The sequence below is a fragment of the Phyllobates terribilis genome, unplaced genomic scaffold (genome assembly GCF_046119375.1).
Source record: "Phyllobates terribilis strain yellow unplaced genomic scaffold, ASM4611937v1 Scaffold_99__1_contigs__length_5935540, whole genome shotgun sequence".
Taxonomy (NCBI): domain Eukaryota; kingdom Metazoa; phylum Chordata; class Amphibia; order Anura; family Dendrobatidae; genus Phyllobates; species Phyllobates terribilis.
This window is the reverse complement of record NW_027362859.1, coordinates 3977426-3994253: the sequence shown is the minus strand read 5'-3', so window position 1 is coordinate 3994253 and position 16828 is coordinate 3977426. Positions and strand designations below refer to the sequence as shown.

The window sequence follows — 16828 nt, the reverse complement described above, 5'->3', positions numbered from 1 at the left end:
GATTTGGAACTTTAAGGCCAGACTGATTATATAATTGTATCCTAAATATGTTTTGGAAAACAACTAAAATGCCCAAACTTGTATCACTGTCCAAATATTTTCTGGACCCAACTATTTAAAGAAATCAAACCAAAGATGGCCAAAAATTAAGCTATTTGTAATAATGAGAAATGACACAGGGAATAAGTATTTAACTCACTTACTTAAGTTTATTTAATACTTCACACAAAAGCCTTTGTTGGCGATGACAGCTTCAAGATACCTCCTGTATGGAGAAACTAGTCACATGCATTGCCCAGGTGTGATTTTGGCCCATTATTCCACACTAACACTCTTAAAATTCTGAAGGTCCCTTGGGGAATCTTCATCATCCTGGTAGTTGGCCCTAAATGCCCCAAAGTTTCTGAGGTTCTAATCCCCAGTGAGCCAATGGGATTGTATATGCTGTTAACTGTTGTTGATCCAATAAAGTCTTATCTGAGTGTGGTCCCCTACCCTGCATGGTCTGAGAAGTGTTATACCAACGGGAAAGGAGTACGGCAATCAATAGGATGAACTCTGGCCCATGTGGTCTTTGTAACACTGCTGCATGGACAGTGCATGCACACTCAGCTCAGCTACATACGCACATTTACATACACACAGCTCTGCTACATATGCATATTTATATACACAGAGCTCTGATTCACATTTACATACACACAATAAGTACATACAATATGTTAAAAACATATATAGTTTCTAACCGTCTGAGTTATTTTTGATGGTCAACAAAATACGATTTTCCAGAAATTCATTTCTCACACTCTAGGTATGATAATGTCTTCTCTCTGTATCGGATTTTTGATCTTTAAATGGGGCTGTCCACTACTTAGACAACCCCTTCTCATTTCTCATGTTTGGTCCTGTTAATATAAAAACAATTATACAAACCTCCCATGCCTGTGGCGTTCTAGCGGTGTCAGCACTTGCGTTTCCAGGGATTATATGACGTTGTTACGTCATGTAAGCCCTGTGCCCAATCAGCCATGGCATGACTGTCTCCACCTTTTAACACATCGAACAATAAGAGAAACTCAGAAAGAAGCTGTAGCCCTGGCTTCCTGTTGATGTTCAATCTGTCCGAAGGCGGGGACAGTGAAGCTGGCGCTGACTGGGCGCAGGGCTCGTGTGATGTAACAACCTCACAATAGCCCCGGGTACACAAGTGCAGACACGGCTGGAACAGCGACAACATAGAGGGTGAGTATGAGTGTTTTTATTTTAATGAGGCCAAACATGAGGAATGACAAGTGGTTGCCCTAGTATTGGACAACCTTATTAGGAAGATACAATTTTCAGTTAAAACTTTTCAAACATTCTGAACATGAAAACCGCTTATCCCCTGTATGAATTCTCTGGGGCTTATTCAAATCTGATTTCTGGTTAAAACATTTCCCACATTCTCAACAGGAAAAAGGCCTCACTTCTGTGTGGGTTCTCTGGTGCTTAATCAAAGCTGATTTCTGGTTAAAACATTTCCCACATTCTGAACATGAAAAAGGCTTCTCCCCTGTGTGGGTTCTCTGGTGGTAATCAAGATTGTGTTTCCGGTTAAAACATTTCCCACATTCTGAACATGAAAAAGGCTTCTCCCCTGTGTGGGTTCTCTGGTGGTTATCAAGATTCTGTTTCCGGATAAAACATTTCCCACATTCTGAACATGAAAAAGGCTTCTCCCCTGTGTGGGTTCTCTGGTGGTTATCAAGATTCTGTTTCCGGATAAAACATTTCCCACATTCTGAACATGAAAAAGGCTTCTCCCCTGTGTGGGTTTTCTGGTGGCTACGAAGATGTGATTTCCAGCTAAAACATTTCCCACATTCTGAACATGAAAAAGGCTTCTCCCCTGTGTGGGTTCTTTGGTGTATAACAACATCTGATTTCCATTTAAAACATTTCCCACATTCTGAACATGAAAAAGGCTTCTCCCCTGTGTGGGTTCTCTGGTGGTTATCAAGATTCTGTTTCCGGTTAAAACATTTCCCACATTCTGAACATGAAAAAGGCTTCTCCCCTGTGTGAGTTCTCTGGTGGTTATCAAGATGCTGTTTCCAGCTGAAACATTTCCCACATTCTGAACATGAAAAAGGCTTCTCCCCTGTGTGGGTTCTCTGATGGCTATCAAGATACGCTTTTAGGTTAAAACATTTCCCACATTCTGAACATGAAAAAGACTTCTTCCCTGTGTGCGTTACTTGGTGCAAAACAAGACTACATTTATGTCTAAAATATTTCCCACATTCTGAACAGGAAAAAGACTTCTCCCCTGTGTGTGTTCTCTGGTGACTAAGAAGAGATGATTTCTTCATAAAACATTTCCCACATTCTGAACATGAAAATGGCTTCTCCCCTGTGTGAGTTCTCTGGTGACGAACAAGCTTCGATTTCTGGTTAAAACATTTCCCACACTTGGAACAATAAAATATATTCTCTGCTGTGTGAATGTCTTGATTCTTAAGAAAAAACTTTTGGAGAGGAAAACTATTCCCATAATCTGAACGTGAAAATGGATTATTTGCTTTAGGAGCAGTTTGATTTTTAATGCTTATTTTGTGACTTTGATTTTCCTTAGTATTCGGTAATGAATCAGAAGACAGGATCTGTTTCAAAGGATCAGATGACAGATCTTTGCTGTGAAGGGTTGATGGTATATCTGGAGTAATGGCATTCACTTCAATTGTATCCTGTGGGATCTCAAGATCATCGGATTTAAAAATTGAAGATATCAGCTGTCCCTCTGATCTCCTGGTACAGTCATCTGCCAAGAAAAAAACAATTATTATGTTTGAATAAAATATCCCTGAATGTAATATTTTTGAACATTTCTACTTAAACTGTCGGTAACAATGGAAAGTTACGTAGAAAAATTTTATTATTCACCAAGACAATGACAGTTCACAGTCTAATAGAAAACCTCATAGCATGAACCAGTGGAGCGTGGTGTTCAACTGTTTGTTCATTCTGCCTCTCAAATATGGAATAAAAAGCCACCAAACAATGTTATGTAGGCGAAAATAATACCAATAAAAACTTCTACTCATCCTGCAAAAAAACAAGTCCCCACTCAGGTCCATTATCTGTCAGTGGAAAAACAGAGGTTTCCACATTATTAGTGGCTCAAAGGCTCTTAAAAAGAAACATGGCTTCCATAAACCAATCCAGCAATATCCGCTCTCCCAAAAACAAATGCCCCCCTTGCTTCTGACCCTTGCAGTGCGCCGAAACCACATTTAGCATCCATGAATTTGGCATTACTATAGTGAGAAGAACCCAGTAAATTTATGGTGTGTGCCTCTTGGAGCACAATATGGGCACTATGTGTTGGGTAATAAAATGGCCAATGTGCAATTTTCACTCTCCAAAATTCAGTGCGTGCTAATTTCCGGAAAGTGTCTGTGGAGTCACTAGTCCTATATATTAATTCATTGAGGGTTATAATTTCCAAAATGGAGTCACTTTATGGGGATTTCTAATGTTCTGGTTTTCTGCCATTTTGTCATATTAGGGCTTCTGCAAATGGTGTATCCCGTCTCCTCTGGGATCTTCTCCTGCGATGTCTGCTTCTGTCACCAGGAACTGCCTCATTCATTCTGCGGGTTGCGCTGGTGATGGAGATGTCGGAACCAGAAGCTCTGGGCGGTGCAGGCTCTGTCCAGCCATTAAGATTAGGGTGCCCGGGAACTGTAGTACCATCCAGTCTGGCAGTATGAGTGTGTGCAATCTAGCTGAAGTCACACTACTAAAGCTTGGAGCATATTGCCAGAAGCTGCCTGATACAGCCTTGTTCTCCTCTGGTTCAGTCCTCTGTACTCAGCGCCTGGCTTGTGTGTTTGTTTCCGGATGTGGCCTTGGCCCATTTACTGACTATTAGTGATGAGCGAGCATGCTTGTCACTACTCGTTACTTACCTGAGCATCACAATGCTCGAAATGCTCAGTACTCAGCGAGTATTTTTTTTTCTTAAATTTTCGGGAGCGAGCTCGAGTCCCGGCCTCACATGTTTGGCACTTTTTAGGCAGCCAATTAACATGTAGGGATTGCCTGCCAGTCACTGTAATGCCGTAGCCATGTTGGTAGTGACATTATAGTGAATGGCTGGCCACATAGCATCATCAGGTCTATATAAGACCAGGGACCCTGCCCTCATCACAGTCTACCCCGGAAAAAGGCAGAGTAGGGAGAGCTGCGGCTGAGCGATGCAGAGAATTCTAGCTTTTAGACAGGAATTCCACACCAGTTGTATTTATTTCATCTGAACCAACAGCCCTTGTAATGGCTCATTCTGATGTATATTAATACTGCTGTTAGCAGGTTAGGCAGAGTTTGTGGAAAGATAGTGCACTACAGGTTAGGCTTCATTGCATGTTCTTTCTGGTGCTGTAACTCATATCAATAGCCCTAGTTCTCAGGGATAATAATATTCCTTTTTGCTCTTAATCCTGCTAATTTTTGTGAAAAGCAATATACTACACTATTTTTACTGCTCCATTTGTTTGTTAACAGTATACAGCCACACTTAGTTGATTTGACTAGCATTGCTATGTAGTGCAAGCATAGAAAAAGTCCATCTGTGGTGGTCAGATTTTACTGCGTAATGATTCTGAAATTTTTTGGAATCTGCAAAATATTATACTCCATTTAAAATGTGCCAGTTGTGTGTTGAAAACATACATCCTGACTTGGCCGCTAACCAATAGCATATTGCTATTGCAGTAAAACTTGCTCATCTGAAGTGGTCAGATTTTTACTGCGTTAATAATCGTGAAATTTTGTTGAAGTTGCCAAATATTATACTGCATTTAAAATGAGCAAGGCGCGTAGTAAGGGACGGGGAAGTGGATGTGATGCGGATGGTGCACGCAGAGGCTAAGGCTGTGGGCAAGGTGAAACTGTGCCTGCTGCAGTAGCACAACAAACATCCACATCATGTCGACCTAGCGTCCTGTCCTACTTTGTAGGGGGTTGCAGAACAACACTCTTGAAGCCAGACCAGTGTGAAAAGGTTGTTGAGTTGATAGCAGACAATGCTTCCAGTCAGTTTCCAGCACCACCCTGTCTTCCACACGGTCCAGTCTCAGTAGTCTTGAGTCTGGACCACATAATCCCGCACCCGGCAACCCCGCCAATCAGCTGCTATTGGTGCCAGTGGCTTCCGTCGGCCGGAAGCGCTTACTTGCGGAGCTTGGCCGTCTAGCTTTAGTGGCCGCCGCAGGGTACTCAAACAATAGTAAGGGCCGCCTGATGGCGCTTTATAAATAGTGAGGCCTGAAAAAAAAATGGGACTTACAGAGTCTCTCTTTCATAAATGAAACAGATGTATCTGATCATGTCTTACACACCACATGGCCAGATAAGGTAGTAAAATGTTAAAATTACATTTACCGGTGAATGCATTTTCCACCGTTGAAGGCAATGTGAACGTGCAAAAACACTAAGTGTGAACATAGCCCAAGGTGTGGAGGAATATTTTTTCTGTTATTTATTTTGCATTATATAGAAGTCATTATCCTGGAAAGAATGTTTCTTAAAAATTGTTGTTTCCAGGAAAATCCATTTTATCTTCGCTTTTGTATTTTTTATTGTCAGCCCGTAAAAGTGGCATACTACTCTGGTAACATTGTTCACAGCAGCGACCTGGGATTCAGAGATGATTCCAGGGGTCTTCCCCATGCTGTTTCCATGCCATTTCAGCACTTTTTTCATAGATCTGAACGATTTTTAGACTCCCTCCAGCCCTACGGAGGATATGGGGGGGGGGGGTTGGGGAGGGAACCGCCTGAAAATTGCTCGAGTAACAAATAACCGAGCATCACTACTGACTACTCTTTTGTCTTCTGATTTTGTATTTTCTCTGCCCTCCTTGTTCTGACCCGGCTACCTGACTATTCTTCATATCTCACTCCACAGAACAACAGGTCACACCAAGGCCCAAGCCTAGGTGTCTCTGTGTAAGTCCAGATTCATGTAGATGGGTTAAAGAAGTTAAAGGTTGATGGGGAAAACTGTGACTATAGACAATAACACATCACATTTTCTACTGAAAAGATTATGCTGAACAGTCTTAGGCTCTGTGCCCACGATGCGTTTTTTCTGCAGTGGCAAAAACGCTGCAGAAACGCTTAAAAAACGCATGGTAGAAGACCTGCCATGTTGCCCAATGATAATCTGCATGTGCTGTGCACAAGCTGCGGAAATTTCCGCTGCGGGTTATCATTGCGGAAAAAAAAGCAGCACTACCAATTATTTTGCGGAAGCGCTTCGTTTTCGCCGCCATTGACTTGCATTGGAAAACATGGAATCCGCATCACTGCATCTGTACATGCGGAATCCAAGCGTTTCAATGTGCGGATGGTACCCGGGTGTGGAGGAGAGGAGACTCTCCTCCACACCCGGGTACCATAGAACCTGTGAAAAAAAGAATAGAATAAAAAATAAATATTATACTTACCTTCTGACGGCCCCCGGTCTCCTTGTCTTCGCTTGCTGGCAGGTCCTTCAGTGTAGTGTACCGCAAGCTGCCGGCATGCCAGGACAGAATGAAGCAAGACTCCAGGGGCCATCAGATGGTAAGTATAGATTTATTTTTCTATTTTTTGACATTCTTTGGGGTCGTTTGCATGGATTTATATAGTGTGACCAAGTTGTCAAGCACTTTCCAAGTGATGCTAAAATCGCTTGGAAAATGCTTGTCAACCCGCATGCGGAAATGCATGTGAAGAACACTTCACATCCGCTTGTCACTGGCAGGAAAAACGCATGTACAATCCGCATGCATTTTTTCTGCCAGGGAGATGCAGAAATGCTCAGGAAAAAACCCGGAGCATTTCTGCATCGTGGGCACCTAGCCTTAATCAGTAAAAAAAAATGAGAAGAGTAACTAGTGGAGAAACCTCCCTGGAGTAAATAGATTACCAGCAGCCACAAACTCTAAATTATCGTAAAATCCAATATTTTCTGTCAGATGAGCTTCAAGAAGAAATATTAGACATTTAAAGAGAACTTTTTATAATAGTGCAGAGATGAGGTGTCTTAAATTTGAATATCTGGCATTTGGAAAAGGCAATGGAGACCTCTTTTTAAAGAGACCAAGGAGTTACTGAGTAACATAAATGAGGCCGACCGATCCCACCACAAATCATACAAAATGAAAATCTGTAAACCAATAGACATAGAATAAAAAAATGTTACATCCCCAACAACAATATATGTATGAGGGGGGGAGCTCCAACACTAAACTGGAGTTGCACTCATTTATGGTGGACCATTGGAGCTACTGAGTCCTGACAAGGAGAGTAGAGAAAGTATTAGTGCCCCCATTTCAGGAGAGATTGTGCAGTAATCTGAATTCCTTAGGATTGAAAACATAATGGAATTTTTGACGTGGAGTGAATCCATGAAACCAGGGCTGGAGCCATGCCAACACATCTCCTGCAGGCGTGAATAAATGTATATTACAGCCATCAGCCACGCACAGCTTAGAGAGATATCATGGCACAGGTGTAATGTTTTCTGTATAGTTTATCACAATCCTGTTTGAAGTTAGTTGGTTTTAAAAGAAATTGAAAAGTCAGGATAAAGGGAAACTCTGCTGTTATTGTACAGAAATTCACACTTGGTCCTCACTGCACATTTAATGTTGTCGATCATAAAAGTGAAGTTTGGCCAGAAAGACGGGACGTGGTCATGTAGGGACCATATGAGCACATTCAGCAGCACAGAAGGGAGAGAAGGTAGATTCATCCAATAAGTTATCAGGGTTCTAGGAAGCCAACAGCATCATTACCCTCCGCTTTCCCTAAGAGGTCCATTATAATATTTTTCTTCAAGTGATTTTCGAACTTCTCAGCACATTCTACATAATGTGACAAAGTCACTGGTAAAGTACTGGAGGAGAGATGTGTAGCACTGAGATTGTTAGCTCCAGTAATTAAACATAGGAAAAAGGTTCCAGCACACGAGGGGGTAAATCAGCCATCTTTAGTGATAGAATGATTGAACACCTGTAGAGAGGGAGGAGGTCATAGGATAAAATTCGCAGCCTTTAGAGTATTTGTGGGGTGGGCCTGGAGGTAACAGCCGTACTTTAAATAGAAACTGTTCCTGTGTCTGCCTCTTTAAGAAGCTGAGTGAGTCGATCACAATACGCTGACATTTGGCTTTGTAGTTTACAGATCTGGGCAGGCAAGGGTCAACGTCTCCTAATCACAGTGGGTACGTGGATCCTCCAGGTTGTAAGTTCTATAGAAAAGGGCTTTTAATGCCCAAAGTCATTTGGACAGTTTTGGGTGTTAAAATATGTTGTGGTCTAGAGGGAAATGGTGATCACACGATTGTGATACGGCCGGTCTACATCACCCATAAAGCAGCCACAGCCGGTGACTGAGAAGAATCTGTGACTTATCAGCATTTAGTGGTTACTACTCACCTGGATAGTCATATGTAGGAATCTCCTCTTTACACCGCTCATCACCCTTCACATATGTCTCTGTAGTATCAATATGGGTCAGATATTCACCCTGAAACAAATATTGTAAAAGTCACAGACAGATGGAGAGGTCACATCTATGATCAGCTCTAATCCTGCCATCTCCACCGTTCTCATTACACAAGTATAAAACATATAATACTGGTGGATAAAACAAGACTGAGCACAAGACCTTCACATCCATCTACAAATCACAGGGGAGATCTCATGACACCTTCACTCCATCTACCTGATGATCCTGAGGAACATTGGGGTCTTCTTGTTTACAGTCTTGTGGAAGAAGAGGACGGGGACATCTCTCTGGTGTTGTCCTCTTACTGGATAGATCTGGAGGAAACACATACAGGGACTGAATTCATTCTTTACATACAGATAATTATAGGCCGTGTGTATTTAGTCCTGTCTATTACCTGGTGATGTGAGGGGCTGGGGAACCTCCATCATGACGTCCTTGTACAGATCTTTGTGTCCTTCTAAATACTCCCACTCCTCCATGGAGAAATAGACAGCGACATCCTGACACCTTATAGGAACCTGACACATACAATGATATCGTCATCCCCCCCAATCACTTCATAGCGTTACTGTATAATGTCCCAGCATTCCCAGCAGTGTCACCTCTCCAGTCAGCAGCTCAATCATCTTGTAGATGAGTTCTAGGATCTTCTGGTCATCGATGTCCTCATGTATCAGGGGGTGAGGTGGAGGCCTTGTGATTGGGCACAGAGGTCTTCCCCATCCCTCAGACACAGGGTCCTGACGGCACTCACTAGAGGTCTTCTTCACTACTGTGTAATCCTGGTTATGGAGAGACACATTAATAAATCTCCCTCCAGACATTTCCAGAGTCCTCACCTCTCCAGTCCTGTCCATCTGTTATTCCCATAGATAAGAATGATGTAATGTGACGTCATCAGAATCTCTCACCTCTCCAGTAAGCCGGAAGAGGATCTCTAGGGTGAGGTGTAATAACCTCTCAGCCATCTTGTCTCTGTCCATATCTATCTTTGATGGGTAATTCTGAAAAATTCTCTTATATAGAAGATCTTCACCGACAGCATCTGATATTGTAGAGACCCGAATGAGAAGAAGATGAGCCGATGTAACATCATAAAAATCCTGTGTAATAATACAATTACTGGAGACAATAAGGGGAAATATATCAGGAGATAGAAGGTGTAGGTGTTGTATTCTCTAGTCTTGTATGGACTGGAACACAGGTTGAATTGCTGACTCAGACATCTCCTCCATGCTCCCAATCACTAGCTGTTTTACTCACTGCGTCAGCAGCCGATTGGTTGCAATAATCACAAGTTCGTTGGGGCTGACCAGGAAATACAGAGATTGGCAGGGACCCTAACAGCAATGGTATTTTTATTATTTTACAACATTCAGTTATTTTCATTGACTTCTACTAATAAAACCTATATATTTTAGGCCACAGACAACAAGCAGTTTCTTCCTCTGAGTCTGCAGCTGAATACGTTTCTCATAGACTCATTTTCCATAAAGCTAATTCTCGTCTCATTTACCAACACTGGAATTATATTATACTGTGTGTGGGGGGGATGGCGGTACTGTGGGAACATTACACTGTGTGGGGGCATCATATATACTGCATAAGGGCAAACAAAAAACCGAAGAAAGATGATCTAGAGGCCGTATTGTAAAACTACAATAATCTTTATTAGTATCAATAATCAATTTTTTTTTTGGAAGTGCATTGAGGTGAAGGGTGCATTGCTGGAAAAGGAAAAAAAAACAACAAAAAAAACTCTCTAAATCTTATAGTTTGCGAGTGTGAACGAGCTGCGTGTGTCCGGAGCGTAAGTGCGAACGAAAGTAAGTGTGTGACTTGTTTTTCAGTGACTTTGGATTCAGGGAGTTTGGAAGGGAGGACTTAGGACTGAATTGCTGACTGTATTTCATTCTTTCTTTACTTTACTTTTTACTTAATTAATCCACCTGACCTACTTAGCTGATTCCCCCGTCCATACTTGATACTTAATTGATCCCCCGTCCATACTTAACTGATCCCCCGCCGATATCTAATTGATACACTTGCACATCCCTAATTGATCCCCGTCCATACACCTATATATAAATAATTGTGTTTTGTACTTGTATATATATACTGACTGTATCCCCATATTTAGAATGACGTCCATGTTGGCCGGAGCCGTGCAGTGTACATCTTGCGCAATGTATGCATTCCGTGAGCAACCGCTCGAGGATCCATACTGCTGCGAGAGATGTGAGCATATCGTGCACTTGGAAGCCCAAATTCTGGATCTAAGTGCTCAGATAGCGATACTGAGGAGCATCGACAACATGGAACGGAGTTTGCTGCTCACCGAGCAGACACTCAATGGGTCAATACTGGGGGTGGAGCATAGAGGGGAAGTGCAGGCTGAACAGGCAGGGAGCTGGATAACAGTTAGGAGGGATAGAGGGAAGAAGTATAGGAAGGCTGGTTCAGAACCGGCATTATTGGAGCACGACAGATCCTCTGACCGCCGGGGGAGTGTATGCTCCAGTAATGAGGGGGAGGGGGGAAGTGTAGGGCAGGCAAGACAGGTTCTGGTAGTGGGTGACTCTATTATTAGGGGGACAGACAGGGCAATCTGTCACAAAGACCGGGATCGCCGAACGGTGTGCTGCCTCCCTGGCGCTCGAGTCCGGCACATCGCGGATCGGGTTGACAGGTTACTGGGTGGGGCTGGAGAAGAAGTGAGTGGTAGATGGAGGGTCCTTAAAAATGATTTCAGTGACCTAGGTAGGAAGCTTAGGGCAAGGACCTCCAAGGTAGTTTTCTCAGAAATACTACCAATCCCGCGAGCCACACAGGAGCGCCAACGGGAAGTTAGGGAGGTGAATAAGTGGCTAAAGAGTTGGTGTAAGGCAGAAGGGTTTGGGTTCATGGAGAACTGGGTTGACTTCGCGGTCGGCTACAGGCTCTACCATAGGGACGGGCTGCACCTCAATGGGGAGGGTGCAGCAGTGCTGGGGAAGAAGATGGCTAATAGGTTGGAGGAGTTTTTAAACTAGAGACGGGGGGGGGGGAACCAAGGAAATAGGTGGGATGTGAGGCAAGCAAGGGGGAAGGGGAGAAGTGAATATAATGAGGGTGGAGAGGGGGGTGGGGATAGTAAAGTTAGATCGTTAGAGAAGAATAGGATGCTAAATAACCCCAAAGTTTTATCTTGCATGCTGACCAACGCAAGAAGCCTGACCAATAAGGCGGATGAGCTGCGGGCGCTTATATCGGAGGAGAGGTATGACATCGTAGGCATAACAGAGACTTGGCTAGACGATAGCTACGACTGGGCGGTAAATTTATTAGATTATAGTTTATTTAGAAGGGACCGGAAACAGGGGAAAGGCGGAGGAGTCTGCTTATATGTAAAGTCATGTCTAAAACCCAGACTAAGGGAAGATATAGGAGAGGGAGAAGAGGGGGTCGAGTCCATGTGGGTAGAGATAGAGGGGGCAAAAAATAATAATAAAATATTACTGGGGGTCTGCTATAAGCCACCAAATATAACAGAGGAGAATGAGAATCTGCTATTAGGACAAATAGACAAAGTAGCAAAACATAATGAAGTGATTGTAATGGGGGATTTCAACTACCCGGATATTGACTGGGAAACAGAAACCTGTAGATCTCAGAAAGGAAAAAGGTTCTTGACAAATATTAAGGATAATTATCTCTCCCAACTAGTGCAGGAACCAACGAGAGGGAAGGCCGTGTTGGACTTAATATTGACTAATAGGCCTGATAGAATAACTGAGGTACAGATAGGGGGGCACCTAGGTAATAGCGATCATAATATTATCGACTTCAAAATGCCCTTCAGTAGGGTTATCAATAAGGGAACAACAAAAACATTAAACTTTAGGAGGGCGAAGTTTGATCAGCTGATAGAAAACATTCAACTTATTGACTGGGACAAAGTACTTAATCAAAGGAATACGAATAGTAAATGGGAAACCTTCAAAAGAATTCTGAATACTCAGTGCGAGAGGTATATACCGTATGGGAATAAAAGGGCCAGAAATAAGAGGAAACCAATATGGTTGAACAAGAACGCAAAAGGGGCGTTAAATAGCAAAAAAGAGGCATTCAAGAGATTAAAACAGGAAAACAGTAAGGAGGCACTAATGTGTTACAAGGAAAAAACGAGAACCTGTAAAAAACAAATAAAAATAGCGAAGGAGGAAACAGAGAAACGTATTGCTAGGGAAAGTAGATCAAATCCCAAACTGTTCTTTACGTATATAAATAGTAAAAGGATTAAATCGGATAATATTGGACCGATAAAAAGTGAAGAAGGCAAAATCATAGAGAAAGATGAGGATAAAGCTAATCTATTAAATAATTTTTTTTCGACAACTTTCACAAAGGAAATAGAACAGGAGAAATGAGAAGTGACAAGCTTAATCCTCCACTAAGTATGACTAATCTAACCCAAGTTGAGGTACAGAAACTCCTCAGTAACATTAAAATAAACAAATCACCAGGACCTGATGGCATACACCCACGGGTACTAAGGGAACTAAGTAATGTGATAGACAGACCGTTATATCTTATATTTAAGGACTCTGTTGAGACTGGGTCTGTACCACTTGATTGGCGACAGGCGAATGTAGTGCCAATATTCAAAAAGGGAGCGAAAAGTGACGCCGGAAACTATCGCCCTGTGAGTCTGACGTCCGTTGTGGGCAAAATTTTTGAAAGCTTCATTAAAGAGGCAATTACGGAGCATCTTGATGCTAATAATCTTTTAATCCCGAACCAACATGGATTCATGAGGAATCGCTCCTGCCAAACAAACCTGATTGACTTCTACGAGGAGGTTAGCTCTCGATTAGATCAGGGGGAACCAGTGGATGTCGTGTATCTCGACTTCTCAAAAGCATTCGATAGCGTGCCACATAATAGGTTGGTATACAAAATGAGAATGATGGGGCTGGGGGAAAATGTCTGCAAGTGGGTAGCTAACTGGCTAAAGGATAGAAGGCAGAGGGTGGTTATAAATGGAATAAACTCAGATTGGGTAAGCGTCACTAGTGGGGTACCACAGGGGTCTGTACTAGGCCCAATGTTATTTAATATCTTTATTAACGACATAGTCAACGGGATAAATAGTAAAAATATCAATATTTGCAGATGACACAAAGTTATGTAAAACAATTAATACAAAAGAGGACAGTGCAGACCTACAGAGGGATTTGGATAAGCTGGGTAGGTGGAGCATTAAATGGCAAATGAGGTTTAACGAGGAGAAATGTAAGGTCATACATATGGGAAGGAAAAATGGAAGTCACCAGTACTCACTGAATGGGAAATCATTGGGGAATTCAGAGATGGAGAAGGACTTGGGCATCTTGATTGATAGCAAACTAAATTGGAGTGCCCAAAGTCAGGCCGCTGCTGTAAGGGCAAACAGGGTAATGGGGTGTATCAGAAGAGGTATAGCTGCAAAGGATGAGAACATTGTTCTTCCACTGTACAAAGCACTGGTCAGACCACACTTGGAATACTGTGCTCAGTTATGGGCCCCAATATATAGAAAGGATATAAATGAGCTTGAAAAGGTACAAAGGAGGGCAACAAAATTAATAAAGGGAATGGAGGGACTGCAATACCCAGAGAGGTTGGCAAAACTAGGACTATTCAGCCTGGAAAAGAGAAGGTTGAGGGGGGACATAATAAATGTGTACAAATATGTTAGGGGACAGTATAGAGATCTTGCCCAGGATTTGTTCAAAAGGAGGGATATTACGGTAACAAGAGGGCATTCACTAAGACTGGAAGAGAAAAGGTTTCAGCACCAGCATAGGAAGGGGTTCTGTAGCGCCGGCGTCCCTGCCCTCTGCTAGGCAGGGACGCTGTTCCCCTCACCCCTCTGCTCCGAGCCCGGCGTCCTCCTCCCGCTCTGCTGGCAGCGCGCGCTCCTTCCCGGCCACTGTGCTTAGGGCGCACGCGCGCGCGCTCCCTCCCTCTTAAAGGGGCCGCGCGCGCCGTCCTAAGGAGTCCCCGGCCAATGGCCGGAGGACTTCACCAAATATAAGGCACCTCCTCCAAAATGGAGGTGCCCGAGCAATGTTGTTGCACTGTTCACTACTCTGCTTCAGCCCTCAGGTCCCGTTGCCAGTTACCTGCCAGTTACCTGCCAGTTTGCTGTCTGTTTCCTGCCTGACATTCCTCCTACCTGCTTGCTAGCCTGAGGTCCGACGGTCTGCCTTCCTACTCCTGTCAGTCTGTCTATGGACCAGCTTGCCCGCTCACCTGGGAGCGCACATCTGCTACCTGCCTGCTAGCCTACCTGGAGGCTCCGCCGTCACGTGCTGTGACCACCTGCCATTCCAGAGACTCCTGCCCGCTCACCTGGGAGCGCACATCTGCTACCTGCCTGCTAGCCTACCTGGAGGCTCCGCCGTTACGTGCTGTGACCACCTGCCATTCCAGAGACTCCTGCCCGCTCACCTGGGAGCGCTCATCTGCTGCCTGTCTGTTGGCCTACCTGGAGGCTCCGCCGTCACGTGCTGTGACCACCTGCCATTCCAGAGACTCCTGAGCGCTCATCTGCTGCCTGTCTGTTGGCCTACCTGGAGGCTCCGCCGTCACATGCTGTGACCACCCGTTTATCCAGAGACTCTCGCTTGCTCACCTGGGAGCACACATCTACCATCTGCCTGCTAGCCTACCTGGAGGCTCAGCCATCACAGGTCGTACCTACCCTTTACCCAGAGACTGCCCCGGTCACTTGCCGTGACCTCCTGCCTGTTCATCCAGAGACTGCCCCGGTCACTTGCCGTGACCTCCTGCCCGTTCATCCAGAGACTACCCCGGTCACTTGTCGTGACCTCCAGCCCGTTCACCCAGAGACTGTCCCGGTCACCTGCTGTGACTGCCTGCCCGTCTTCCCTGGTCGCCACCCGCTCCCTTATAAGGACCGCCCCCTTGTATAGTAGCTCAGAGGTTCCGCCTCCCAGACCCGTTACAGGTTCTTTACGGTAAGAGCAGTGAGAATATGGAATTCACCGAGTGAGGAGACGGTAATGTCAGATTCACTACATCAGTTCAAGCGGGGACTGGATGCATTTCTAGATACCAGGCAGATTTCAGCGTATACTTAAAAATAAAATAAAATAGTAGGTTGATACAGGGATTTATTCTGACTGCTGGTTTCAGAGTCGGGAGGGAATTTTTCCTCAGGTGAAGATTGGCTAAATCACTTGAGGTTTTTGCCCTCCTCTGGATCAACTTTAGCAATTACAGAACTAACAGGTCGAACTTGATGGGCGCAAGTCTTTATTCGGCTTTACAAACTATGTTACTATGTTACTATGGAAGTGAACAGAGCACAGTGCAAATGGCTATGCACAAAGACGCCAGCAGGGAAGATAGAGAAAGAAGATTCATTGCTAGTCGGACTGAGAGCTGGGTGGTATCACCGGCTGCGGTCGTAATATCCATCATCCGAAGGAGCATATGCTGTGACTGCCGATATACCTGCGGGAGATACAAAAAGCTGTGGGCCAACCAAAAGTTGGGGGACAGTGGGTATCACCTGGTACGGGGCAGTGGAACTACTGATCCCAGGTTGGAAACTCGAGGACTAAGAGAATTGCCTGTTGGACATTTATCTGGAATTGCTGTTCACCGTGGCCGGAAGGAATAAAGCTAATTGCATCGATAACCTGCCTAGGTGATTATTAAAATCTACAACCGCACATCTTTACAGATACTAATAAAGAATATTGTAGTTTTACAATACGGCCTCTACATCGTCTTTCTTCGGTTTTTGTTTATGTTTATGGCGATTGGCCGTGATATTTAGTCCTAATAAATGGTAGGAGTTTATTATTGTGATTGATATATGATATATATTGCTCTCCCTGCTATTGTTCCTATGAATTTCATCTACTATACTGCATAAGGGGCATAATGGGGGCATTACACCGCGTGGGGACATCATACATACTGCATAAGGGGCATTACACTGTGTGGGGGCATCATACATCCTGCATAAGGGGCATAATGGGGGCATTACACTGTGTGGGGTCATCATACATCCTGCAAAAGGGGCATAATGGGGGCATTACACTGTGTGGGGGCATCATACATCCTGCATAAGGGGCATAATGGGGGCATTACACTGTGTAGGGGCATCACACATCCTGCATAAGGGGCATAATGGGGACATTACACTGTGTGGGGGATCATACATCCTGCATAAGGGGCATAATGGGGGCATTACACTGTGTGGGGGATCATACATCCTGCATAAGGGG

General features: G+C 44.0%; 1 protein-coding gene across 1 annotated transcript in view; it reads right to left on the bottom strand.

Moving 5' to 3' along the window:
• Positions 1-214: 214 nt before the first annotated feature.
• Positions 215-16828, bottom strand: part of LOC141198681 (uncharacterized) — a 29664-nt gene continuing 13050 nt past the window's right edge. Inside the window, exons 7-11 of the mRNA XM_073663082.1 lie at positions 9146-9325; positions 8938-9061; positions 8757-8854; positions 8468-8558; positions 215-2800 (exon numbers count right to left, since the gene is read on the bottom strand). Of these exons, the coding sequence (XP_073519183.1) occupies positions 1446-2800; positions 8468-8558; positions 8757-8854; positions 8938-9061; positions 9146-9325 (1848 nt within the window). The 3' untranslated portion in view covers positions 215-1445. The remainder of the gene's footprint in view (positions 2801-8467; positions 8559-8756; positions 8855-8937; positions 9062-9145; positions 9326-16828) is intronic.